Source organism: Ammospiza nelsoni, chromosome 29, assembly GCF_027579445.1.
Source record: "Ammospiza nelsoni isolate bAmmNel1 chromosome 29, bAmmNel1.pri, whole genome shotgun sequence".
NCBI lineage: Eukaryota > Metazoa > Chordata > Aves > Passeriformes > Passerellidae > Ammospiza > Ammospiza nelsoni.
The window spans coordinates 4786048-4813666 of NC_080661.1; the positions used below are offsets into that span (position 1 = coordinate 4786048).

The window sequence follows — 27619 nt, forward strand, 5'->3', positions numbered from 1 at the left end:
TTTACCCTCATATCACACTGCTATATCGCGGTAATATTAGCGCAGCTATCTCTAGGCATCTTGATGCTGATTCACCCCGTTTTCTTTTACACAAACCCGGCGCCGTCCAGGACCCGCGACGGCGGGAGGCGGGTCCCCAAGATGGCGGCGGCTCTGAGGGGCGGTGCCAAGATGGCGCCGGCGGCAGCGGTCTGAGGAGCGGCCGGGGCTCCCCGCGCTCCCCCCGCGGCCCCGCCGGCCTCTTTTGGGGACTCCCCGCGGCTTCGGGGGGCTCGGGGAGATGGCGGAGGAGAAGAAGCTGAAGCTGAGCCACACGCTGCTGCCCGCCGAGTCCATGAAGGTGATGGCGGAGGCCATGGGGGTGCCGGGGCTCTCTGAGGAGACGTGTCAGCTGCTGGCGGAGGAGGCGAGCTACCGCCTCAAGGAGGTGGCGCAGGTGAGGGGGACACCCCCAGATTTGGGGGGGTTCAGGAGCCCCTTGGATCCCTCAGGTTTGGGGGTGAACAGGGAGAGACCCCAAAATTTGGGGACTGGGATCCCCTCAGAGCTCAAATTTCTTCCCAAAATTCCCTTTTACCTCACCCACGCCAACCCCAAACCCCTCCTTCAGCCCATAATCCCCCCCAAATTCCCTTTCCCGCCATTTTCCCATTCTTGACCCCCTTTTTCCCTCCAAAACCTCATTTTTACCTCTTAATTCCTCACAAAATCTCATTTTCTCACCTTTTTCCCCATCCCAAACCCACTTTTCACCTCCCCATTGCACTGCAACAGCTCAAGTCCCCTCTCCCCTCCCAATTTTCCCATCTCAATCCCATTTTTCATCCGTTTCCCCCCTCATTTTCCTAATTTTAAACATTTTTTTCTGTTTTTCCCCCCCCCTTTTCCCCTGAAATCCCCCCCAATCCCGTCTTGAATCTCCTCTTTCCCCCAAAATCCCCTCACAAATCCTTTTTCCCCGCTAAACTCTCTCTGAATCCTTTTTTCCCCTCTAATTCTCCCCCAAAATCTCTTTTTTTTCCCCCACAGGATTCTCTTAAGTTCATGCACATGGGGAAGAGAAGGAAACTCACAACGGCAGACGTGGATTTTGCCTTGAAATTGAAAAATGTGGAGGTAAAACTGCCCCAAAATTGAAAAAATACCTTCAGAATCCATGGAGAGGTCCCCCCAAATTGAGGAAATCCCCCTAAAATCAAGGGAAAACCTTCCAAAACTGAGGGAAAATGACCCCTAAAATTCAGGAAAATCCCCAAATATGGAGGGAAATCTCCCCAAAATCCAGGAAAATCCCAATTTTTTCCCATTTTGCAGCCCCTGTAAGGGTTCCATGCGTAGGAGTTCATCCTGAGGGAAAACCTCTCAAACTGAGGGAAACACCCCAAATCTGAGGGAAATTCCCACACAATTGAGGGAAAACACCCCAAATCTGAGGGAAATATTCTCAAAACTGAGGGAAAAAAAACCCAAATTAAGTGGATTCCCACAAATTAAAGGAAACTCCCTCATAACTGAAGGAAAAGCCCCCAAAACTGAGGGAAAGGCCCAGAAAACTGAGGGGAAACACCCCAAATCTGAGGGAAATATGCCCAAATCTGAGGGAAATATCCTCAAAACTGAGGGGAAACAGCCGAAACCTGAGGGAAAACACCCCAAATATGAGGGAAACACCCCAAATCTGAGGGAAATTCCCACAAAACTGAGGGAAAATCCCCCCTAAAATTCAGGTAAATCCCATTTTTTCCTGTTTTTCAGCCGCTGTACGGGTTCCACGTGCAGGAGTTCATCCTGAGGGAAAACCTCTCAAACTAGGGGAAGCACCCCAAAACTGAGGGGAAACACCCCAAATCTGAGGGAAATTACCACACAATTGAGGGATATCTCCCCAAAACTGAGGGAAAACCCCGCAAAATTGAGGGAAATTCCCACAAATTCAAGGGAAACTTCCTCATAACTGAGGGAAAGTCCCGTAAACCTGAGGGAAATGTCCTCAAATCTGAGGGAAATATCCCCAAAACTGAGGGAAAACACCCCAAATCTGAGGGAACCCCCCCTCTAAAATCCCATAAAATCCTGGAAAATCCCCATTTTTTTCCCATTTTTTCCTGTTTTGCAGCCCCTGTATGGGTTCCACGCGCAGGAGTTCATCCGGAGGGAAAACCTCTAAAACCTGAGGGGAAACCTCCCAAAACTGAGGGAAATATCCCCAAAGCTGAGGGAAATTCCCACAAATTCAAGGGAAACTCCCTTGTAACTGTGGGAAATATGCCCAAATCTGGGGGAAATATCCCCAAATCTGACGGAAATACTGCCAAATCTGAGGGAAATTCCCTCATAACGGAGGGAAAGCCCCACAAAATCCAAGAGGAAACACCCCAAATCTGAGGGGAAACACCCCAAATCTGAGGGAAAACCCCCCCTAAAATCCCATAAAATCCAGGAAAATCCCCATTTTTTCCCATTTTTTTCCCATTTTTTTCCCATTTTCCCCATTTCTCCCCGTTTTTCAGCCGCTGTACGGGTTCCACGCGCAGGAGTTCATCCTGAGGGAAAACCTCTAAAACCTGAGGGGGAAGAGCCCAAATCTGAGGGGAAACACCCCAAATCTGAGGGGAAACCCCCCCTAAAATCCCATAAAATCCCCATTTTTTTCCCATTTTTCCCCATTTCTCCCCGTTTTTCAGCCGCTGTACGGGTTCCACGCGCAGGAGTTCATCCGGAGGGAAAACCTCTAAAACCTGAGGGGGAAGAGCCCAAATCTGAGGGGAAACACCCCAAATCTGAGGGAAAACCCCCCCTAAAATCCCATAAAATCCCCATTTTTTTTCCCATTTTTTCCCATTTCTCCCCGTTTTTCAGCCGCTGTACGGGTTCCACGCGCAGGAGTTCATCCGGAGGGAAAACCTCTAAAACCTGAGGGGGAAGAGCCCAAATCTGAGGGGAAACACCCCAAATCTGAGGGAAAACCCCCCCTAAAATCCCATAAAATCCCCATTTTTTTCCCATTTTTTCCCATTTCTCCCCGTTTTTCAGCCGCTGTACGGGTTCCACGCGCAGGAGTTCATCCTGAGGGAAAACCTCTAAAACCTGAGGGGGAAGAGCCCAAATCTGAGGGGAAACACCCCAAATCTGAGGGAAAACCCCCCCTAAAATCCCATAAAATCCCCATTTTTTTCCCATTTTTTCCCATTTCTCCCCGTTTTTCAGCCGCTGTACGGGTTCCACGCGCAGGAGTTCATCCTGAGGGAAAACCTCTAAAACCTGAGGGGGAAGAGCCCAAATCTGAGGGGAAACACCCCAAATCTGAGGGGAAACCCCCCCTAAAATCCCATAAAATCCCCATTTTTTTCCCATTTTTCCCCATTTCTCCCCGTTTTTCAGCCGCTGTACGGGTTCCACGCGCAGGAGTTCATCCGGAGGGAAAACCTCTAAAACCTGAGGGGGAAGAGCCCAAATCTGAGGGGAAACACCCCAAATCTGAGGGAAAACCCCCCCTAAAATCCCATAAAATCCCCATTTTTTTCCCATTTTTTCCCATTTCTCCCCGTTTTTCAGCCGCTGTACGGGTTCCACGCGCAGGAGTTCATCCTGAGGGAAAACCTCTAAAACCTGAGGGGGAAGAGCCCAAATCTGAGGGGAAACACCCCAAATCTGAGGGAAAACCCCCCCTAAAATCCCATAAAATCCCCATTTTTTTCCCATTTTTCCCCATTTCTCCCCGTTTTTCAGCCGCTGTACGGGTTCCACGCGCAGGAGTTCATCCTGAGGGAAAACCTCTAAAACCTGAGGGGGAAGAGCCCAAATCTGAGGGGAAACACCCCCTAAAATCCCATGAAATCCAGGAAAATCCCCATTTTTCCCCATTTCTCCCCGTTTTTCAGCCGCTGTACGGGTTCCACGCGCAGGAGTTCATCCCGTTCCGCTTTGCCAGCGGCGGCGGGCGCGAGCTCTATTTCTACGAGGAGAAGGAGGTGGATCTGAGCGACATCATCAACACCCCCCTGCCCAGGGTGCCCCTCGACGTCTGCCTCAAGGGTGGGAGGGCGTCTGGGGGCGATTTCGGGGGGATTTTGGGGAAATTAAGGGGGTTTGGGGGGATTTTGGGGAATATAAAGGGGGTTTGGGGGGATTTTGGGGGATATAAAAGGTATTTGGGGGGATTTTGGGGAAATATAAAGGGGGTTTGGGGGGATTTTGGGGAATATAAAAGGTATTTGGGGGGGTTTGGGGCATTTGGGGAATATAAAGGGGGTTTGGGGGGATTTTGGGGAATATAAAAGGTATTTGGAGGGGTTTGGGGCATTTGGGGAATATAAAGGGGGTTTGGGGGGGATTTTGGGGAATATAAAGGGGATTTGAGGGGAATATAAAGGGGTTTTGAGGGGGTTTGGGGAAATTAATGGGGTTTGGGGGGGCTTGGGGGAATATAAAGGGGATTTGGGGGGATTTTGGGGGATATAAAAGTTATTTGGGGGGGTTTGGGAATATAAAAGGTATTTGGGGGGGTTTGGGGGATTTGGGGAATATGAAGGGGGGTTTGGGGGGGATAGAAAGGCGATTTTGGGGGATATAAAGGGGATTTGGGGGAATATAAAGGGGATTTGAGGGGTTTGGGGAAATTAGGGGGGTTTGGGGGGGATTTTGGGGGATATAAAGGGGGTTTGGGGGGATTTTGGGGATGTAAAGGGGATTTGGGGGGGATATTGGGGGGGTTTGGGGGATTTAAGGGAAATTTGGGGGCTTTAGGAGGGATTTTGGGGAGCATAAAGAGGATTTTGGGGAAATTTGGGGGGTTTGGGAGGGATTTGGGGGAATTGGGGGGGTTTGGGAAGGATTTTGGGGGGAATTAGGGGGGTTTGGGGGGATTTTGGGGAAGTTTAGGAGGGATTTTGGGGGAATTGGGGTTTGGCAGGGATTTTGGGGAATATAAAGGGGATTTGGGGGAGTTTAAAGGAGATTTGAGGGGGTTTGGGGGATATAAAGGGGATTTTGGGGGATTTGAGGGAAATTAGGGGGGTTTGGGAGGGATTTTGGGGAGTATAAAGGGGGTTTGGGTGGGGTTTCAGGGGATTTTGGGGAAATGAGCGGGGTTGGGCGGGATTTTGGGGAATATAAATGGGATTTGAGGGGAGTTCTGAGGGATCTGGGGATTTTAGAGGGGACTTCTGGGGGGATTGGAGGAGTTCTGGGGGGATTTGGGGGTGTTTAGGGGATTTTGGGGGATTGGAGGGAATTTTGAGAGGAGTTCTGGGGGGATTTGGGGTGGTGAAAGGGGGATTTTGGGGTGGTTTTGGGGGGATTTTGGGGGAATTTGGGGTGGTTTAAGAGGGATTTGGGGGGTTTTGAGGTGATTTTGGGGGGATGGCCATGGGGGTTTTTCAAATCTACAGCAGAATTTGGGGTGGGGGGTGGATTTGGGCATTCTGGAGATGATTTTGGGGTGATCCCAGCCTGATTGCCCCATTTTTGGGGTGTCCCCCCCCTCAGCCCACTGGCTCAGCATTGAGGGGGTGCAGCCGGCGATCCCCGAAAACCCCCCGCCAGGTGAGAGAGCCCAAAAAGCCCAAAACCACCCCAAAATCCTCCAAATCCCCTTTAAACCCCCCCAAAAACCCCAAATCCCCCTTAAACCACCCCAAATCCCCCTTAAACCACCCCAAAGCCACCCCAAAATCCTCCAAATCCCCTTTAAACCACCCCCAAAACCCCAAATCCCCTTTAAACCCCCCCAAAAACCCCAAATCCCCCTTTAAACCACCCCCAAAACCCTGAATCCCCTTTAAACCACCCCAAAAACCCCAAATCCCCCTTAAAGCACCCCAAAACCACCCCAAAATCCTCCAAATCCCCTTTAAACCACCCCAAAAACCCCAAATCCCCCTTAAAGCACCCCAAATCCCCCTTAATCCACCCCAAAATCTTCCAAATCCCCTTTAAACCAGTCCAAAAACCCCAAATCCCCCTTAAAGCATCCCAAAACCACCCCAAAATCCTCCAAATCCCCTTTAAACCACCCCAAATCCCCCCAAATCCCCCTTAAACCACCCTAACTATCCCCAAAATCCTCCAAATCCCCCCCCCCAAATCCTCCAAATCCCCCCTAAACCACCCCAGAACCCCCAAATTTCTCTTTAACCATCCCCCAAACCCCTTTAAACCTCCCAATATCCCCCTAAAATCCCCCAAATCCCCCCAAATCCCCATTAAACCACCCCAAAAACCCCAAAATCCCTCTTTAGCCACCCCAAATCCCCTTTAAACCACCCAAAAAAACCCCAAAATCCCCCAAATCCCTTTTAACCATTCCCAAAACACCCAAATGCCCCTTAAACCACCCCAAGCCCCCCAAAAACCCCCCAAACCCCACTAAAACACCCCAAAATCCTCCAAATCCCCCTTGAACCATCCCAAATCCACTTTAAACCACCCCAAAAGCCCTCACAATCCCCTTTAAGTCCCCCCCAAAATCCCCCAAATCCACCCCAGACTTATCCAAATCCCCCTTCAACCACCCCAAAAACCCCAAATCCCCCTTGAACCACCCCAAACCTTCCAAAATCCCCCAAAAACCCCACTGAACCACCCCAAAAACCCCAAATCCCCCTTGAACCTCCCCAAATCCCCCTTAAAGCACCCCAAAACCACCCCAAAATCCTCCAAATCCCCTTTAAGCCATCCCAAAAACCCCAAATCCCCCTTAAAGCACCCCAAAACCACCCCAAAATCCTCCAAATCCCCTTTAAACCCCCCCAAAAACCCCAAATCCCCATTAAACCACCCCAAAAACCACAAATCCCCCTTAAACCACCCCAAAAACCCTGAATCCCCCTTAAACCACCCCAAATCCCCCTTAAAGCACCCCAAAACCACCCCAAAATCCTCCAAATCCCCTTTAAACCATCCCAAAAACCCCAAATCCCCCTTCAACCTCCCCAAATCCCCCTTCAACCTCCCATTGTCCTCCCAAAAACCCCAAATCCCATTGAACCACCCCAAATCCCCCCCCCAAATTACCTAAATCCCCTTAAACTATCCCAAAAACCCCAAATCTCTCTGTAACCATTCCCTAAACCCCCAAATCCCCCTTTAAGCTCCCTAAATCCCCCCAAAAAACCTCAAATCCCACTTCAACCACCCAACCTCCCCCACAAAACCCCCCAATGCCCCCAAAATCCCCCTTTAACAACCCCAAATCCCCCTTAAACTTCCCCAAATCCCCTTCAAACCACCCCAAAATCCCTCAAATCCCCCTCAAACCACCCCAAAATCCCTCAAATCCCCCTCAAACCACCCCAAAATCCCTCAAATCCCCCTCAAACCACCCCAAAATCCCTCAAATCCCCCTCAAACCACCCCAAAATCCCTCAAATCCTCTTTAAACCACCCCAAAATCCCTCAAATCCCCCTCAAACCACCCCAAAATCCCTCAAATCCCCCCCAAACCACCCCAAAATCCCTCAAATCCCCCTCAAACCACCCCAAAATCCCTCAAATCCCCCCCAAATCCACTTTACACCCTCCAAAATCCCCCTTAAACCACCCCAAATCCCCCCCAAAATCCCCAAAATCCACCCCAAAACCCCCCAACCCCCCCAAATCTGGGGCTTTTCCCCTCCCTCCCCATTCTGGGGTCCCCAGGGATGTTTGGGGTGCCCCAGAGATATTTTGGGGTGCCCCCGACCCCACTTTGTGCCCTCCAGACCCCATTTTGGGGTGCCCCCGACGCCATTTTGTGCCCTCTGGGAAGGTTTTGGGGTGCCCCTGACCCCATCTGGGGTCCCCATTAATATTTTGGGGTGCCCTGACCCCATTTTCTGCCCTTAGGATGATTTTGGGGTGCCCCTGACCCCATTTTGGGGTCCCCTCACCCCCATTTTCCCCCCCCAGCCCCCAAGGAGCAGCACAAGGCCGAGGCCATGGAGCCCCTCAGGGACATTTGGGGTGCCCTGACCCCATTTTGTGCCCCACAGCCCCCATTTTTTTGCCCCCAGCCCCCATTTTCTGACCCCCTGACCCAATTTTGGGGTCCCCAGGATGATTTTGGGGTCCCCTCACCCCCATTTTGGGGTCCCCTCACCCCCATTTTTGCCCCCCGGCCCCCAAGGAGCCGCAGAAGGCCAAGACCACGTTTGTGCCCTCAGGGACATTTGGGGTGCCCTGACCCCATTTTTTTGCCCCCAGCCCTCATTTTTTTGCCCCCAGCCCCCATTTTCTACCCCCCAGACCCAATTTTGGGGTCCCCAGGATGATTTTGGGGTCCCCTCACCCCCATTTTCCCCCCCCCCCGCCCTCAAGGAGCAGCACAAGGCCGAGGCCACGGAGCCCCTGAGGGACATTTTGGGGTGCCCTGACCCCATTTTTTTGCCCCCAGACCCCATTTTTTTTGCCCCCAGACCCCATTTTTTGCCCCCCAGACCCCATTTTCTGCCCTTAGGGTGATTTTGGGGTGCCCCGACCCCATTTTGGGGTCCCCTCACCCCATTTTTGCCCCCCAGCCCCCAAGGAGCAGCACAAGGCCAAGGCCACGGAGCCCCTGAGGGACATTTCGGGGCCCCCTGAGGGACATTTTAGGGCCCCCAGACCCAATTTTTTGCCCCCTGACCCCATTTTGTGCCCCCCAGACCCAATTTTGGGGTCCCCAGGATGATTTTGGGGTGCCCCTGACCCCATTTTGGGGTCCCCTCACCCCATTTTTTGCCCCCCAGCCCCCAAGGAGCCGCAGAAGGCCAAGACCACGTTTGTGCCCTCAGGGATATTTGGGGCCCCCAGACCCAATTTTTTGCCCCCAGCCCCCATTTTTTTGCCCCCAGACCCAATTTTGGGGTCCCCAGGATGATTTTGGGGTCCCCTCACCCCCATTTTTGCCACCAGCCCCCAAGGAGCAGCACAAGGCCGAGGCCACGGAGCCCCTGAGGGACATTTTGGGGTGCCCTGACCCCATTTTTTTGTCCCCAGCCCCCATTTTCTGACCCCCTGACCCAATTTTGGGGTCCCCAGGATGATTTTGGGGTCCCCTCACCCCCATTTTGGGGTCCCCTCACCCCCATTTTTGCCCCCCGGCCCCCAAGGAGCCGCAGAAGGCCAAGACCACGTTTGTGCCCTCAGGGACATTTGGGGTGCCCTGACCCCATTTTTTTGCCCCCAGCCCCCATTTTCTACTCCCCAGACCCAATTTTGGGGTCCCCAGGATGATTTTGGGGGTCCCCTCACCCCCATTTTTGCTCCCAGCCCCCAAGGAGCAGCACAAGGCCGAGGCCACGGAGCCCCTGAGGGACATTTTGGGGTGCCCTGACCCCATTTTTTTGCCCCCAGGCCCCATTTTCTGCCCCCCAGACCCAATTTTGGGGTCCCAGGATGATTTTGGGGTCCCCTCACCCCATTTTTGCCCCCCAGCCCCCAAGGAGCAGCAGAAGGCCGAGGCCACGGAGCCCCTGAAATCGGCCAAGCCCGGCCAGGAGGACGAGGGGGGGACCCCAAAACCCAAAGGGCCCGGGGGGGCCGGGGGCGACGGCAAAGGTGGGGACTGGGGGGGTTCAGGGGGGGATTTGGGGGTTCAGGGGGGGATTTGGGGGGTTTGGGGTGGTTAAAGGGGGATTTTTGGGGGATTTTTGGGGGAATTTTGGGGTGTTCGGGGGAGTTTAAGGGGGATTTTTGGGGGGGTTCATGGGCGATTTGGGGGGGATTTTTGGGGGGGTTTGGGGGTGCAGGGGGGATTTTGGGGGGATTTTGGGGTGTTCAGGGGAGTTTCAAGGGGATTTGGGGGGGGCTTGAGGGGTTAATGGGGATTCTGGGGGGTTTAAGGGGGATTTTTGGGGGGGTTTAAAGGGGGATTTGGGGGGGTTCAAAGGGGTTTTGGAGATTTTTTTGGGGTTCAAGGGAATTTTTGGGGGGAATTTTGGAGGTTTGGGGGGATTTTTGGGGGTTTGGGAGGATTTTTGGGGGTTTGGGGGGTTCAAAATGGGGTTCAAAGGGGTTTTGGAGATGTTTTTTGGGGTTCAAGGGGGATTTTTTGGGGGGATTTTGGGGGTTGGGGGGGTTTAAAAGGGATTTGAGGGATTTTGGGGGGATTTGGGGGATTTTGGGGGGGTTTAAAGGGGATTTGGGGGCGTTTAAGGGGGATTTGAGGGGTCTTAAAGGGAGATTTGGGGAATTTTGGGGGGTTTGGGGGAGTTGAAAGGGGATTTTGGGGGATTTGGGGTTTTTGGGGGGGAATTTTGGGGGGTTTGGGGGGGGTTCAAAGGGGATTTGGGGGATTTTTGGGGGGATTTTTGGGGATTTGGGGGGGCTTTAAAGGGGATTTTGGGGGGTCTTGGAGGGGGATTTGGGGTGGTTAAAAGGGGGATTTTGGGGGGGTTTTGAGGGGTTTAAAAGGGATTTGGGGGGGGATTTTGGGGTTCCCATTGGGATTTTGGGGTTATTTGGGGGATTTGGGATATTTTGGGGTGTCCATCGGGGTCAGGGGGGCTCAGTGTGATGTTGGGGTGTCGCTGAGATTTGGGGGTGCCCCCCAGGCAAGGAGAAGAATCCCCCCTTGTTTTGGGGCCATTGGGATTTTGGGGTTCCCATTGGGATTTTTGGGTTTCCCATTGGGATTTTTGGGGTTCCCATTGAGATTTGGGGTTCCCATTGGGATTTGGGGTTCCCATTGGGATTTTGGGGTTCCTTATAGGATTTTTGGGGTTCCCATTTGGATTTGGGATTTTTAGGGGGGTTCTTTGGGGTGTCGCTGAGATTTTGGGGTCCCCCCCAGGCAAGGAGAAGAATCCCCCCTTGTTTTGGGGCCATTGGGATTTGGGGTTCCCATTGGGATTTGGGGTTCCTTATAGGATTTTTGGGTTTCCCATTGGGATTTTGGGGTTCCCATTGGGATTTGGGATATTTTGGGGTGTCCATCGGGGTCAGGGGGGTCTCAGTGTGATCTTGGGGTGTCGCTGAGGTTTTGGGGTCCCCCCCAGGCAAGGAGAAGAATCCCCCCTTGTTTTGGGGCCATTGGGATTTTGGGGTTCCCATTGGGATTTTTGGGGTTCCCATTGGGATTTTTGGGTTTCCATGGGATTTGGGGTTCCCATTGGGATTTGGGGTTCCTTATAGGATTTTTGGGGTTCCCATTTGGATTTGGGTTTTCCATGGGATTTTGGGGTTCCCAGTGAGATTTGGGGTTCCCATTGGGATTTGGGGTTCCTTATAGGATTTTTGGGTTTCCCATTGGGATTTTGGGGTTATTTGGGGGATTTGGGATATTTTGGGGTGTCCATCGGGGTCAGGGGGGCTCAGTGTGATCTTGGGGTGTCGCTGAGGTTTTGGGGTCCCCCCCAGGCAAGGAGAAGAATCCCCCCTTGTTTTGGGGCCATTGGGTTTTTGGGTTTCCCATTGGGATTTTTGGGTTTCCATGGGATTTTGGTGTTCCCATTGGGATTTGGGGTTCCCATTGGGATTTTGGGGTTCCTTATAGGATTTTTGGGGTTCCTATTTGGATTTGGGTTTTCCATGGGATTTTGGGGTTCCCATTGAGATTTGGGGTTCCCATTGGGATTTGGGGTTCCTTATAGGATTTTTGGGTTTCCCATTGGGATTTTGGGGTTCCCATTGGGATTTGGGATATTTTGGGGTGTCCATCGGGGTCAGGGGGCTCAGTGTGATGTTGGGGTGTCACTGAGGTTTTGGGGTCCCCCCCAGGCAAGGAGAAGAATCCCCCCTTGTTTTGGGGCCATTGGGATTTTGGGTTTCCCATTGGGATTTTTGGGTTTCCATGGGATTTTGGTGTTCCCATTGGGATTTGGGGTTCCTTATAGGATTTTTGGGGTTCCCATTGGGATTTTGGGGTTCCCATTGGGATTTGGGATATTTTGGGGTGTCCATCGGGGTCAGGGGGGTCTCAGTGTGATCTTGGGGTGTCGCTGAGGTTTTGGGGTCCCCCCCAGGCAAGGAGAAGAAGCCGCCGCTGCTGGAGGGGCCCCCCCTGCGGCTGAAGGCGCGCAGCGTGCACGAGCTCTCGGTGGAGCAGCAGCTCTACTACAAGGAGATCACCGAGGCCTGCGTGGGCTCCTGCGAGGCCAAACGGGCCGTGAGTCACCCCAAAACACCCCAAAGACACCCCAAAAACACCCCAAAAAACCCCATAAAAATGGCACCAAAAATCCCATTAAAATCCCCCAAAAAAATCCTATTAAAACCCCCAAAAAATCCCATAAAAATGGCAAAAATTCCCCAAAAAAATCCCAAAAAAATCCCATAAAAATGGCAGAAAAACCCCCAAAAAATCCCATAAAATTCCCCATAAAAATCCCATAAAAATGGCACAAAAATTCCCATAAAAACCCCATAAAAGTGGCACAAAAATCAGCTCTACTCCAAGGAGATCACCGAGGCCTGCGTGGGCTCCTGCGAGGCCAAACGGGCCGTGAGTCACCCCCAAAACCCCCCAAAGACACCCCAAACACACCCCAAAAAATCCCATTAAAACCCCCAAAAAATCCCATAAAAATGGCAAAAATTCCCCCCAAAAATCCCATAAAAATGGCAAAAATTCCCCCAAAATCCCATGAAAATCCCATAAAAATGGCACCAAAAATCCCATAAAAATCCCCAAAAAATCCCATTAAAACCCCCAAAAAATCCCATAAAAATGGCAAAAATTCCCAAAAAAAACCCCCAAAAAATCCCATAAAATTCCCCCAAATCGGCTCCTACGAGGAGATCAAGCGGGCTGTGAGTCACCCCAGAAACACCCAAAACCACCCCAAAAAATACCATAAAAATCCCATAAAAATTGCAAAAAGTTCCTCAAAAAATCCCCCAAAAATCCCCCGAAAATCCCAGAAAAATCCCATAAAAATTACAAAAAAATCCCCCAAAAAACCCCAAAAAATCCCATAAAATTCCCCATAAAAATCCCATAAAAATGGCACAAAAAAATCCCATAAAAATCCCCCCAAAAATCCCATTAAAATCCCCAAAAAATCCCATATAAATGGCACAAAACCATCCCATAAAGATCCAAAAAAATCCCATTAAAATCTCATTAAAATTGCAAAGAATGCCACAAAAAAAAAAAACCATCAAAATTGAAAACAATCCCCCCCCAAATCCCATAAAAATTGATAAAATTCCAAAAAAAAAATCCCATTAAAAACCCCAAAAAAATCCCATAAAAATCCCATAAAAATGGCACCAAAAGCCCCCAAAAATCCCATAAAAATCCCCCAAAAAATCCCATAAAAATGGCACCAAAAAATCCCATAAAAATCCCATTAAAATGGCACAAAATGCCCCAAAATGGCCCCAAAGCCACCCCCAGATGTCCCAAAAATGTCCCCAAATGTCCCCAAATGTCCCCAATGTCCCCAATGTCCCCAAATATCCCTGATGTCCCTGATGTCCCCCATGTCCCCAATGTCCCCCCAAAGTCCCCAATGTCCCCAAATGTCCCCAATGTCCCCGATGTCCCCAAATGTCCCCGATGTACCCAATGTCCCCAAAGTCCCCAATGTCCCCAATGTCCCCAATGTCCCCAATGTCCCCGATGTCCCCAATGTCCCCACTGTCCCCAATGTCCCCAAATGTCCCCGATGTCCCCAATGTCCCCAAAGTCCCCAATGTCCCCAATGTCCCCAATGTCCCCGATGTCCCCAAAGTCCCAAATGTCCCCAAATGTCCCCAATGTCCCCAATGTCCCAATGTCCCCAAATGTCCCCAATGTCCCCAAATATCCCTGATGTCCCTGATGTCCCCCATGTCCCCAATGTCCCCCCAAAGTCCCCGATGTCCCCAAAGTCCCCAATGTCCCCAAATGTCCCCAATGTCCCCAATGTCCCCAAAGTCCCCAATGTCCCCAAATGTCCCCAATGTCCCCACTGAACCCACTGTCCCCAATGTCCCCACTGTCCCCGATGTCCCCAATGTCCCCACTGTCCCCAATGTCCCCAAATGTCCCCGATGTCCCCAATGTCCCCATGTCCCCCCCGTTGCAGGAGGCCCTGCAGAGCATCGCCACCGACCCCGGGCTGTACCAGATGCTGCCGCGCTTCAGCACCTTCATCTCCGAGGGGGTGAGCACCCCAAAATCCACCCCAAAATCCACCCCAAAATGCACCCCAAAATCCCTGAAATGCACCCCAAAATCCACCCCAAAATCCACCCCAAAATCCCTGAAATGCACCCCAAAATCCACCCCAAAATCCCTGAAATGCACCCCCAAATCCACCCCAAGATTCTTGAGATTCACCCCAAAATCCCCTGAAATTCACCCCAAAATCACTCCAAAATCACCCCAAAATCAGCCCCAAAACCCCTGAAATTCACCCCAAAATCCACCCCAAGATTCCTGAGATTCACCCCAAAATCCACCCAAAATCCACCCCAAAATCCCTGAAATTCACCCCAAAATCCACCCCCAAATCACCCCAAAATCACCCCAAAATTCATCCCAAAATCCCTGAAATTCACCCCAAAATCCACCCCAGAATCCCTGAAATTCACCCCAAAACTGCCCTGAAAACCCAAGAATGGCCCCAAACTCCCAGGAGTGTCCCCAAAGTGTCCCCAATGTCCCCAAGGTGTCCCCAATGTCCCCAATCCCATTTTTTCCTATTTTCCCCCATTTTTTCCCAATGTCCCCCAATCCCAAAAATGTCCCCAATGTCCCCAAATCCCCCCAACGTCCCCCAAATATCCCAAATCCCATAAATGTCCCCAATCCCAAAAATGTCCCCAAATGTCCCCAATCCTTGCTGATGTCCCCAGTCCCCCCAATGTCCCCAATCCCATTTTTTCCCAAATTTCCCCCATTTTTTTCCCATTATTCCCCAGTGTCCCCAATGTCCCCAAATCCCCCCAATGTCCCCAATCCCATTTTTTCCCAATTTTCCCCCATTTTTTCCCAATGTCCCCAATGTCCCTAATGTGCCCAATTTCTCATTGTCCCCTCACTGTCCTCAATGTCCCCTCGCTGTCCCCATGGTGTCCCCAATGTCCCCAGCCCCATTTTTCCCAATTTCTCCCATTTTTTCCCATTGTTCCCCATTTTCTCCCGATGTCCCCAATGTCCCCCCAATGTCCCCAACCCCCATTGATGTCCCCACTGTCCCCAATGTCCCCAATGTCCCCATGGTGTCCCCAGTGTCCCCAATGTCCCTCACCCAGCTCAGTGTCCGCCTCCCTCAGGGCTCTCTGTCCCCCCAGTGTCCCCAATGTCCCCATTGATGTCCCCAATGTCCCCAATCCCCATCAATGTCCTCAGTGTCCCCAGTGTCCCCAAATCCCCCCAATCCCCAATCCCCATCAATATCCCCAATGTCCCCACTGTCCCCAATGTCCCCACTGTCCCCAATGTCCCCACTGTCCCCACAATGTCCCCACAATGTCCCCACAATGTCCCCACAATGTCCCCACTGTCCCCAGTGTCCCCAAATCCCCCCAATGTCCCCAATGTCCCCACTGTCCCCACTGTCCCCAATGTCCCCACTGTCCCCACTGTCCCAAATGTCCCCAATTCCTCAATGTCCCCATGGTGTCCCTCAGTGTCCCCAATGTCCCCACAATGTCCCCACTGTCCCCACTGTCCCCAGTGTCCCCAATGTCCCCAGTGTCCCCAAATCCCCCCAATGTCCCCAGTGTCCCCAATGTCCCCACAATGTCCCCACTGCTGTCCCCAGGTGCGGGTGAACGTGGTGCAGAACAATCTGGCGCTGCTCATCTACCTGATGAGGATGGTGAAGGCCCTGATGGACAACCCCACCCTGTACCTGGAGAAATACGTGAGTGACGTCACCCGTGTCACCTGAGTGTCACCTGATTGTCACCTGGGTCACCTGTGTGTCACCTGGGTCACCTGTGTGTCACCTGTGTCACCTCCTGTTCCTGTTTGTCACCTGTGTCCCCTCCTGTCCTCACCTGTCCTGATGGACAACCCCACCCTGCACCTGGAGAAATACGTGAGTGACGTCACCCGTGTCACCTGTGTGTCACCTGACTGTCACCTGAGTGTCACCTGGGTCACCTGTGTGTCACCTGGGTCACCTGGGTCACCTCCTGTTCCTGTTTGTCACCTGTGTCCCCTCCTGTCCTCACCTGTCCTGATGGACAACCCCACCCTGTACCTGGAGAAATACGTGAGTGACGTCACCCGTGTCACCTGAGTGTCACCTGGGTGTCACCTGAGTGTCACCCGTGTCACCTGAGTGTCACCTGACTGTCACCTGGGTCACCTGGGTCACCTGAGTGTCACCTGTGTCACCTGAGTGTCACCCGTGTCACCTGGGTGTCACCTGAGTGTCACCTGAGTGTCACCTGAGTGTCACCTGAGTGTCACCTGTGTGTCACCTGAGTCTCACCTGAGTCTCACCTGAGTCTCACCTGTGTGTCACCTGTGTCACCTCTTGTCCCCATGTACCCTTAACAAGTTCCAAAGTGTCCCCAGATGTCCCAAAGTGCTCCAAACCTGTCCCCAAGTGTCCCAAATGTGTCCCACGCCTGTCCCCAAGTGTCCCCAGGTGTCCCAAATTTGTCCCCAGGTGTCCCAAACCTGATGTAAATGTTTCCAGACCTGTCCCAACCTGTCCCCAAGTGTCCCAAATGTTTCCAAACCTGTCCCCAAGTGTCCCCAACCTGCCCCAAATGTCTCCTCAGGTGTCCCCAAGTGTCCCAAACCTGTCCCAAATGTTTCCAAACCTGTCCCCAACCTGTCCCCAAGTGTCCCCAAGTGTCCCAAAGTGTTCCAGATCTGTCCTCATGTCCGCAAATGTCCCCAGACTTGTTCCAGGTGTCCCCAGGTGTCCCAAACCTGTCCCCAAGTGTCCCAAATTTGCCTCCAGGTGTCCCAAACCTGTCCCAAAGTGTCCCAAACCTGTCCCCAAGTGTCCCCAAACCTGTCCCCAAGTGTCCCAAATGTGTCCCCAAGTGCTCCAAACCTGTCCCCAGGTGTCCCCAAGTGTCCCAAACCTGATCTAAATGTTTCCAGACCTGTCCCAAACCTGTCCCAAATGTTTTCCAACCTCTCCCAAAGTGTCCCCAAAGTGTCCCCAAAGTGTCCCCAGGTGTCCCCGTTGGTGTCCCCAGCTGCACGAGCTGACCCCGGTGCTGATGCCGTGCATCGTCAGCCGCCAGCTGTGCCTGCGCCCAGATGTGCACAGCCCACAAACTGTCCCCAACCTGTCCCCAAACTGTCCCCAAGTGCTCCAAACCTGTCCCAAAGGTGTCCCCAGGTGTCCCCAAGTGTCCTGAACCTCTCCCAAAGTGTCCCCAACCTGTCCCCAAGTGCTCCAAACCTGTCCCCAAGTGTCCTCAGGCGCCCCAAACCTGTCCCAAAGGTGTCCCCAGGTGTCCCAAACCTGTCCCAAATGTTTTCCAACCTCTCCCAAAGTGTCCCCAAAGTGTCCCCAACGATGTCCCCAAGTGTCCCCGTTGGTGTCCCCAGCTGCACGAGCTGATCCCGGCGGTGATGACGTGCATCGTCAGCCGCCAGCTGTGCCTGCGCCCAGATGTTGACAACCACTGGGCGCTGCGGGACTTCGCCGCGCGGCTGGTGGCGCAGGTGTGCAAGAACTTCAGCACCACCACCAACAACATCCAGTCCCGCATCACCAAGACCTTCACCAAGGTGGGATTCTGGGGCAAAAAACGGGGATTTTGGGTCAAAAATGGGATTTGTGGGGTTAAAAATGGGATTTGTGGGGTTAAAAATGGGATTTGTGGGGTTAAAGATGGGATTTATGGGGTCAAAAATGGGGATTTGGGGTGTGCAAGAACTTCAGCACCACCACCAACAACATCCAGTCCCGCATCACCAAGACCTTCACCAAGGTGGGATTCTGGGGTCCAAAATTGAGATTTTGGGTCAAAAATGGGATTTGTGGGGTTAAAAATGGGGTTTATGGGGTTAAAAATGGGATTTATGGGGTTAAAAATGGGATTTGTGGGGTTAAAAATGGGATTTGTGGGGTTAAAAATGGGGATTTGGGGTGTGCAAGAACTTCAGCACCAGCACCAACAACAGCCAGTCCCGCATCACCAAGACCTTCACCAAGGTGGGAATTTGGGGGAAAAAACGGGGATTTTGGGTTAAAAATGGGATTTGTGGGGTTAAAAATGGGATTTATGGGGTTAAAATTGGGGTTTATGGGGTTAAAGATGGTGTTTATGGGGTTAAAAATGGGGATTTGGGGTGTGCAAGAACTTCAGCACCACCACCAACAACATCCAGTCCCGCATCACCAAGACCTTCACCAAGGTGGGAATTTGGGGGAAAACACGGGGATTTTGGGATTTGTGGGGTTAAAAATGGGATTTGTGGGGTTAAAAATGGGATTTATGGGGTTAAAATTGGGGTTTATGGGGTTAAAGATGGTGTTTATGGGGTTAAAAATGGGGATTTGGGGTGTGCAAGAACTTCAGCACCACCACCAACAACATCCAGTCCCGCATCACCAAGACCTTCACCAAGGTGGGAATTTTAGGGAAAAAACGGGGATTTTGAGTTAAAAATGAGATTTGTGGGGTCAAAAATGGGATTTATGGGGTCAAAAATGGGATTTATGGGGTTAAAAATGGGATTTGTGGGGTTAAAAATGGGGATTTGGGGTGTGCAAGAACTTCAGCACCAGCACCAACAACAGCCAGTGCTGATCACCAAGACCTTCACCAAGGTGGGAATTTGGGGGAAAACACGGGGATTTTGGGATTTGTGGGGTTAAAAATGGGATTTGTGGGGTTAAAATTGGGGTTTGTGGGGTCAGAAATGGGGATTTGGGGTGTGCAAGAACTCCAGCACCAGCACCAACAGCCAGTCCTCATCACCAAGACCTTCACCAAGGTGGGAATTTGGGGTCAGGGATTTGGGGTTCAGGCTCAGGATTTGGGGTTCGGGGTCAGGGATTTGGGATTTGGGGTCAGGATTCGGGGTTTGGGCTCAGGGATTCGGCATGAGGATTCGGGGTCAGAATTTGGGATTTGGGGTCAGGATTTGGGGTTCAGGGTCAGGGATTTGGGGTCGCAATTTTGGATTTGGGGTCAGGAATTTGGGGTTTGGGGTCAGGGTTTGGGATTCGGGGTCAGCGTTTGGGATTCGGGGTCAGCGTTTGGGATTTGGGGTTCAGGGTCAGGGTTTGGGATTTGGGGTTCAGGGATTTGGGGTTTGAGGTCATGGTTTGGGATTTGGGGTGAGGATTTAGGATTTGGAGTCAGGGATTTGGGGTCAGGATTCGGGCTCAGGGATTTGGGGTGAGGATCTGGGATTTGGGGTCAGGGATTTGGGAATTGGGGTCATGGTTTGGGATTTGGGGTGAGGATTTGGGGTTCGGGCTCAGGGATTTGGAGTCAGGGATTTGGGGTCAGGATTTGGGGTCAGGGATTTCGGGTTCGGGCTCAGGGATTTGGAGTCAGGGATTTGGGGTTCAGGGTCAGGATTTGGGATTTGGGGTTCAGGGTCAGGGTTTGGGATTTGGGGTCAGGGTTTGGGATTTGGGGTCAGGGATTTGGGATTTGGGGTTCAGGGTCAGGGATTTGGGGTCAGGATTTGGGAATTGGGGTCAAGGTTTGGGATTTGGGGTGAGGATTTGGGGTCAGGGTTTGGGAATTGGGGTTCAGATTTGGGGTCAGGACTTTAGGGTCAGGATTTGGGCTCAGGGATTTGGGGTTCAGAGTCAGGGTTTGGGATTTGGGGTCACAGAGGATTTGGGGTTTGTGCTCAGGGATTTGGGGTCACAGTTTGGGATTTGGGGTCACAGTTTGGGATTTGGGGTCACAGAGGATTTGGGGTTAGAATTGGAGGTGTGGATTTAGGGTCACGATTCAGGGGCAGGATTTAGGGTCAGGATTTGGGATTTGGGGTCTGTGCTCAGGGATTTGGAGTTTGGGGTGAGAATTTGGGGTTTGGGCTCAGGGATTTGGGGTGAGGATTTGGAATTTGGGATTTGGGGTCGCAGTTTGGGGTTTGGGGTCAGAGACTTGGGGTGAGGATTTGGGATTTAGGGTCAGGATTTGGGGTCAGGGTTTGGGGTTTGGGGTCAGGATTTGGGGTGACAGTTTGGGGTTTGGGGTTTGGGGTGACAGTTTGGGGTTTGGGGTCAGGATTTGGGGTGACAGTTTGGGGTTTGGGGTTTGGGGTGACAGTTTGGGGTTTGGGGTCCCAGGTTGGGGTTTGGGGTCAGGGTTTGGGGTGACAGTTTGGGGTTTGCGGTTTGGGGTCCCAGTTTGGGGTCAGGATTTGGGGTGACAGTTTGGGGTTTGGGGTCAGGGTTTGGGGTCCCAGTTCGGGGTTTGGGGTTTGGGGTCCCAGTTTGGGGTTTGGGGTCCCAGTTCGGGGTTTGGGGTTTGGGGTCCCAGTTTGGGGTTTGGGGTCCCAGTTTGGGGTTTGGGGTTTGGGGTTTGTGGTTTGGGGTGACAGTTTGGGGTTTGGGGTCCCAGTTTGGGGTCGGGATTTGGGATTTGGGGTTTGGGGTGACAGTTTGCAGTTTGGGGTTTGGGGTCCCAGTTTGGGGTTTGGGGTCCCAGTTTGGGGTTTGGGGTGACAGTTTGGGGTTTGGGGTCCCAGTTCGGGGTTTGGGGTTTGGGGTCCCAGTTTGGGGTTTGGGGTCCCAGTTTGGGGTTTGGGGTTTGGGGTCCCAGTTTGGGTTTGGGGTTTGGGGTGACATTTGGGGTTTGGGGTGACATTTGGGGTGACATTTGGGGTGACATTTGGGGTTTGGGTGACATTTGGGGTCCCCGCAGAGCTGGGTTGATGACAAGACGCCCTGGACCACGCGGTACGGATCCATCGCGGGGCTGGCGGAGCTGGGACACGACGTGAGTGACACTGGGGACACCTGGGGACACCTGGGGACACACCTGGGGACACACCTGTGACACCTGGGGGCACATCTGGGGACACCTGGGGACACACCTGGGACACCTGGGGACATCTGTGACACCTGGGACACTGCAGGGACACCTGGGGCACACCTGGGACACACCTGGGGACACCTGGGACACACCTGGGGACACCTGGGGACATCTGGGAGACACCTGGGGACATCTGGGGACACACCTGGGGACACACCTGTGACACCTGGGACACTGCAGGGACACCTGGGGACACATCTGGGGACACCTGGGGACATCTGGGAACACCTGGGGACATCTGTGACACCTGGGACATCACCTGGGGACACCTGTGGGGACATCTGGGACATCACCTGTGACACCTGGGGACACTCCAGGGACACCTGGGGACACCTTGGGATGCCTGGGGACACCTGGGGACATCTGGGGACACCTGGGACACCTGGGGCATCACCTGTGACACCTGGACACACCTGGAGACACACCTGGGGACATCTGGGGACATCTGTGGGGACACCTGGGACACACCTGGGGACATCTATGACACCTGGGACATCACCTGTGACACCTGGGGACTCTCCAGGGACACCTGGGGACACCTGGGGAAACCTGGGGACACCTTGGGGACACCTGGGGACGCCTGGGGACACCTGGGGGGATACCTGGGACACACCTGGGGACATTGGTGACACCTGTGACATCACCTGGGGACACACCTGGGACAGCTGGGGACACCTTGGGGACACACCTGGGGACACACCTGGGGACACCTGTGTTATGTCCCCAATGTCCCCCAGTGTCCCCAGTGTCCCCATCAGTGTCCCCGTGGTGTCCCCAGGTGATCAAGACCCTGATCCTGCCGCGGCTGCCGGCCGAGGGCGAGCGCGTGCGGAACATTCTGGAAGGGCCGGTGGTGAGCACCATCGACCGCATCGGGGCTGACCACGTGCAGAGCCTGCTGCTGGTGAGACACTGGGGACACTGGGGACACCTTGGGGACATCGGGGGGATTGGGGACATTGGGGACACTGGGGACATTAATGGGGTGAGCACCATCGACGGCATCGGGGCTGACCACGTGCAGAGCCTGCTGCTGGTGAGACACTGGGGACATCAGTGGGGACACTGGGGACATTAATGGGGACACCTTGGGGACATCAATGGGGACACTGGGGACATTAATGGGGACATTGGGGACATTGGGGACACTGGGGGGATTTGGGACATTGGGGACATCAATGGGGACACTGGGGACATTGGGGACAGTGGGGGGATTGGGGAATTTGGGGACACTGGAGACACATAAGGACAACCTGTGTCCCCAGTGTCCCCAGTGCTGTCCCTTTGTGTCCCCACAGAAGCGCTGTGCCCCAGTGCTGGGATATCCCCATGATGTCCCCAATGTCCCCAGTGTCACTCTGATGTCCCCAATGTCCCTTTGTGTCCCCACAGAAGCACTGCGCCTTTGTGCTGGCCATGCCGATGGTGTCCCTGCTGTCACTCTGATGTCCCCAATGTCACTCTGATGTCCCCAATGTCCCTTTGTGTCCCCACAGAAGCACTGCGCCCCCTGCTGGCCATGCCGATGGTGTCCCCAATGTCACTCTGATGTCCCCAGTGTCCCTTTTTGTCCCCACAGAAGCACTGCGCCCCCTGCTGTCACTCTGATGTCCCCAATGTCACTCTGATGTCCCCAATGTCACTTTCCTGTCCCCACAGAAGCACTGCGCCCCGGTGCTGGCCATGCCGATGGTGTCCCCAATGTCACTCTGCTGTCACTCTGCTGTCACTCTGATGTCCCCAATGTCCCTTTGTGTCCCCACACAAGCACTGCGCCCCCTGCTGGCCATGCCAATGGTGTCCCTGCTGTCACTCTGCTGTCACTCTGATGTCCCCAATGTCACTTTCCTGTCCCCACAGAAGCACTGCGCCCCCTGCTGGCCATGCCGATGGTGTCCCCAATGATGTCCCCAATGTCACTCTGCTGTCACTCTGATGTCCCCAATGTCACTTTCCTGTCCCCACAGAAGCAGTGCGCCCCCTGCTGGCCATGCCGATGGTGTCCCCAATGACGTCCCCAATGTCACTCTGCTGTCACTCTGATGTCCCCAATGTCCCTTTGTGTCCCCACAGAAGCACTGCGCCCCGGTGCTGGCCAAGGCGCGCGCCCCCCCCGACAGCCCCGAGTGTTACCGCGGCGATTTCGGGTACCTGGGGGGGCTCCTCTGCTCACACGTGGTGAAGGCGAGAGCCCAGGCGGCGCTGCAGGCCCAGCAGGTCAACAGGACCACGCTGACCATCACCCAGGTGACACTCGGGGACATTGGGGACATCGGGGACGTTGGGGACATTGGGGACATTGGGGACAATGGGGACATCGGGGGGATTGAACTGAATGGGGACATCGGGGGGATTGGGGACAGTGGGGACACTGGGGACATGGGGGGCACAGGTGGCCCTGCAGGCCCAGCAGGTCAACAGGACCACGCTCACCATCATGCACGTGACACTTGGGGACATTTGGGGACATGTTCCCAGTGTCCCCTCTAATGCTGTCCTTGCATCCCCAATGTCCCCAATGTCCCCAGTGTCCCCAATGTCACTAACTGTATCCCTCATCCCCACTGTCCCCACTGTCCCCAATGTCCCCAATAACTGTCCCCTGTCCCTGCAGCCGCGCCCGACGCTGACACTGTCCCTGTGTCCCCAATCCCCCCAATGTCCCCAATGTCCCCACTAACGCTGTCCCCTGTCCCTGCAGCCGCGCCCCACGCTGACGCTGTCCCTGTGTCCCCAATAACTGTCACTGTGTCACTGTGTCCCCAATAACTGTCCCCATGTCCCCGCAGCCGCGCCCCACGCTGACGCTGTCCCTGTGTCCCCAATAACTGTCACTGTGTCCCCACTGTCCCCAATAACTGTCCCCTGTCCCCGCAGCCGCGCCCCACGCTGACGCTGTCCCTGTGTCCCTGTGTCCCCAATAACTGTCACTGTGTCCCCAATGTCCCCAATAACTGTCCCCTGTCCCCGCAGCCGCGCCCCACGCTGACGCTGTTGCTGTGTCCCCAATAACTGTCCCCAGTGTCCCCAATAACTGTCCCCACTGTCCCCGCAGCCGCGCCCCACGCTGACGCTGTCCCTGTGAGCCCAATGTCCCCAATAACTGTCACTGTGTCCCCAATAACTGTCCCCTGTCCCCGCAGCCGCGCCCCACGCTGACGCTGTCCCTGTGTCCCCAATAACTGTCCCCAGTGTCCCCAATAACTGTCCCCACTGTCCCTGCAGCCGCGCCCCACGCTGACGCTGTCCCTGTGTCCCTGTGTCCCCAATAACTGTTCCCTTGTCCCCGCAGCCACGCCCCACGCTGACGCTGTCCCTGTGTCCCCAATAACTGTCCCCAGTGTCCCCAATAACTGTCCCCACTGTCCCTGCAGCCGCGCCCCACGCTGACGCTGTCCCTGTGTCCCTGTGTCCCCAATAACTGTCACTGTGTCCCTGTGTCCCCAATAACTGTTCCCTTGTCCCCGCAGCCACGCCCCACGCTGACGCTGTCCCTGTGTCCCCAATAACTGTCACTGTGTCCCCAATAACTGTCCCCACTGTCCCTGCAGCCGCGCCCCACGCTGACGCTGTCCCTGTGAGCCCAATGTCCCCAATAACTGTCACTGTGTCCCCAATAACTGTCCCCTGTCCCCGCAGCCGCGCCCCACGCTGACGCTGTCCCTGTGTCCCTGTGTCCCCAATAACTGTCACTGTGTCCCCAATGTCCCCAATAAATGTCCCCACTGTCCCCAATAACTGTCCCCTGTCCCCGCAGCCGCGCCCCACGCTGACGCTGTCGCAGGCCCCGCAGGCCCCGGGCGCCGCCCCGCGCCCCCCCAGCATCATCAAGGTGCCCAGCGCCATCGCGCTGCCCGTGCCCGTGCCCGTGCCCACGCTGGCCCCCGGGCGCCCCGGGACCCCCACGCAGCCGTCACCGCCGCCCCCCAAGTTCATCGTCATGTCCTCGGCCAGCAGCGCCGGCCAGCAGGTATGGGGACACTGGGGACAGCGGGGACAATGGGGACGTTGGGGATGTTTGGGACAGTGGGGACAATGGGGACAGTGGGGGGATTGGGGATGTTGGGGACAGTGGGGACAGTGGGGACAATGGGGACATTGGGGGCGTTGGGGACAGTGGGGACAGTGGGGGGATTGGGGACAGTGGGGACATTGGGGGGTTTGGGGATGTTCGGGACATTGGGGGCGTTGGGGACAATGGGGACAGTGGGGACGATGGGGACATTTGGAGGTTGGGGACATTGGGGACATTGGGGACGTTGGGGACGTTGGGGGGATTGGGGACGTTGGGGATGTTGGGGACAGTGGGGACACTGAGGGGACATGGGGGATGTTGGCAAAAATGGGGAAAAATTGGGAAAAAATGGGATTGGGGACATTGGGGACATTGGGGACACTGGGGGGACATTGGGTACAGAGGCAGGGACAAGAGGGGACAGTGGGGACACAGCAAGGCGACAAGGAGGGGACATTGGGGACAAAGGCAGGGACAAGGAGGGGACATTGGGGACAGAGGCAGGGTTACAAGGAGGGGACATTGGGGACACAGCAAGGCGACAAGGGGGGACACTGGGGACAGAGGCAGGGTCACAATGAGGGGACATTGGGGACCGAAGGAGGGTTACAATGAGCGGACACTGGGGACACAGCAGGGTCACAATGAGGGGACACTGGGGACACAGCACGGGGACATTGGGACATTGGGGACACAGCAGGGGGACATTGGGGACACAGCAGGGTCACAATGAGGGGACGTTGGGGACACAGCAGGGTTACAATGAGGGGACACTGGGGACACAGCAGGGTCACAATGAGGGGACACTGGGGACAGAGGCAGGGCCACAATGAGGGGACATTGGGGACACAGCAGGGGGACATTGGGGACACAGCAGGGTCACAATGAGGGGACATTGGGGACACAGCAGGGGGACATTGGGGACACAGCAGGGTCACAATGAGGGGACATTGGGGACACAGCAGGGGACAAGAGGGGACATTGGGGACACAGCAGGGGACAAGAGGGGGCACTGGGGACAGAGGCAGGGTCACAATGAGGGGACACTGGGGACACAGCACGGGGACATTTCACGCGTTCGGTGCCACCGCGGTGCCACCACCACCGCCACCGCCGCCGGTGTCCCCAGGTGATCACGCTGAGCACGTCGCCCGCGCCCACGGCCACGTCCCCCGTCACCAGCACCGTCCCCAGCGTGCAGCCGCTGGTCAAGCTGGTGTCCCCCGCTGTCCCCAGCAGCGCCGCCACCAGCAGCGCCACCACCACCAGCGGTGCCACCGCCGGCGGCGGCGTCCCCGGCGCCGTGCAGAAATACATCGTGGTGTCCCTGCCGCCCGCCGCCGCCGCCGCCGCGGGTGACGCGCCCAAGGGCGCCAACGCCACCGTCACCGGCGCCACCGTGACCGGCGCCACCCCGCCGCCCGCGCCGCAGCTGTCCCCGAGCGCCGCCGGCGGCTCGCCGTCCGCCCCGGGCGCCACCAAGGGTGAGGCTGCTGGGGACAGTCCCCAACAAGGGGCCGGCGGGGTCACCCTCAGGGCCAACGGGGGCACGGGGACGCAGGAGCCGCCGGCGGGGCAGTGACAGCGGCGGGGGCGCCGCGGTGGCACCCGGGGACACCGGAGGGGCACCAGAGTGTCACCTAAGTGTCACCAAAGTGTCCCCAGAGGGGTCTCAGTGTCACCGAGGGTCACCAAAGGGGTTCCAGTGTCACCAAAGTGTCCCCAGAGTGTCCCCAGTGTCCCTGAAGTGTCACCAAAGTGTCCCCAGAGGGGTCTCAGTGTCACCGAGGGTCACCAAAGGGGTTCCAGTGTCACCAAAGTGTCCCCAGAGTGTCCCCAGTGTCCCTGAAGTGTCCCCAAGGGGCACCAGAGGGGTCTCAGTGTCCCTGAAGTGTCACCAAGGGGCAGCAGAGTGTCCCCAGTGTCACCAGAGGGGTTCCAGGGTCACCAAAGTGTCCCCAAGGGGTCCCAGTGTCACCAGAGTGTCACCAAGGGACATCAAAGGGGTCCCAGGGTCACCAGAGTGTCACCAAAGTGTCCCCGGGGGGTCTCAGTGTCACCAAGGGGTCCCTAAAGTGTCACCAAGGGGGCACCAGGGTCACCAGAGGGGTTCCAGTGTCACCAAAGTGTCCCCAGTGTCCCTGAAGTGTCCCCAAGGGCCACCAGAGAGTCCCCAGTGTCACCAGAGGGGTCCCCAAAGTGTCCCTGGGACCCCTCTGTGAAGGATGGAGAGGTCTGGGTGTCCCCAAAGTGTCCCCAGAGTGTCCCTGGGTCCTTCTAGGGAGGACAGGGGGGTCTGGGTGTCCCCAAAGTGTCCCCAAAATGTCTCCAAGTGTCCCAAAGTGTCCCCAGAGTGTCCCCAAAGTGTCCCTGGACCCCTCTAGAGAGGACAGAGGGGTCTGGGTGTCCCCAAAGTGTCCCCAAAGTGTCCCTGGACCCCTCTATGGAGGACAGGGGGGTCCTCAGTGTCCCCAAGGTGTCCCCAGGGTGTCCCCCCGCACGGGGGCTGTGTGGAACTCAATAAACGCCCAGTTCGTCCCAGTCCGTCCCAGTTTGTCCTGGTTCAGTGTCCCCACAATGTCCCCGGGGCAGGGGCGGGGCTGGGAGGAGCAGCCAATGGGAGAAGGGGGCGGTGGCGGTGACGTCACTGGGGTGAGCGGGGGACAAGGCCACACCCCCGGGGGCGGTGGAGGTGACGTCACCGGGATGACATGGCCACACCCCCAGGGG

The 27619-nt window shown here is 55.1% G+C and overlaps 1 protein-coding gene across 5 annotated transcripts; it reads left to right on the forward strand.

Moving 5' to 3' along the window:
- TAF6 (TATA-box binding protein associated factor 6) lies at positions 1-27228 on the forward strand. 5 transcript variants are annotated; one of them, XR_009420175.1, is made up of 16 exons: positions 1-436; positions 1030-1116; positions 3882-4035; positions 5488-5544; positions 9394-9516; positions 11922-12064; positions 13971-14048; positions 15654-15755; positions 17414-17596; positions 20704-20778; positions 21653-21778; positions 22948-23121; positions 24632-24844; positions 26019-26771; positions 26823-26998; positions 27123-27228. XR_009420175.1 is itself a non-coding variant. In XM_059490611.1 (14 exons), exons 1-14 carry the CDS (start codon positions 281-283, stop codon positions 26469-26471), a joined length of 2124 nt encoding a protein of 707 aa, XP_059346594.1. In that variant the 5' UTR covers positions 1-280; the 3' UTR covers positions 26472-27019. The 5 variants fall into 5 exon arrangements, 1 of the variants encoding a protein (XP_059346594.1); XR_009420176.1 differs by having other exon boundaries at positions 26019-26647; positions 26751-26998; XR_009420173.1 differs by having other exon boundaries at positions 26019-26998.
- Positions 27229-27619: the final 391 nt, after the last annotated feature.

What these genes read in the sequence shown, in the direction of transcription:
- TAF6 (XM_059490611.1), top strand. Translation starts at nt 281, where the DNA reads ATGGCGGAGGAGAAGAAGCTGAAGCTGAGCCACACGCTGCTGCCCGCC. An exon ending in TCACCAAGACCTTCACCAAG is followed by an intron (nt 17,597 to 20,703) that starts GTGGGATTCTGG and finishes GGGTCCCCGCAG; the next exon opens with AGCTGGGTTGATGACAAGAC. An exon ending in CCACGCTGACCATCACCCAG is followed by an intron (nt 23,122 to 24,631) that starts GTGACACTCGGG and finishes CTGTCCCCGCAG; the next exon opens with CCGCGCCCCACGCTGACGCT.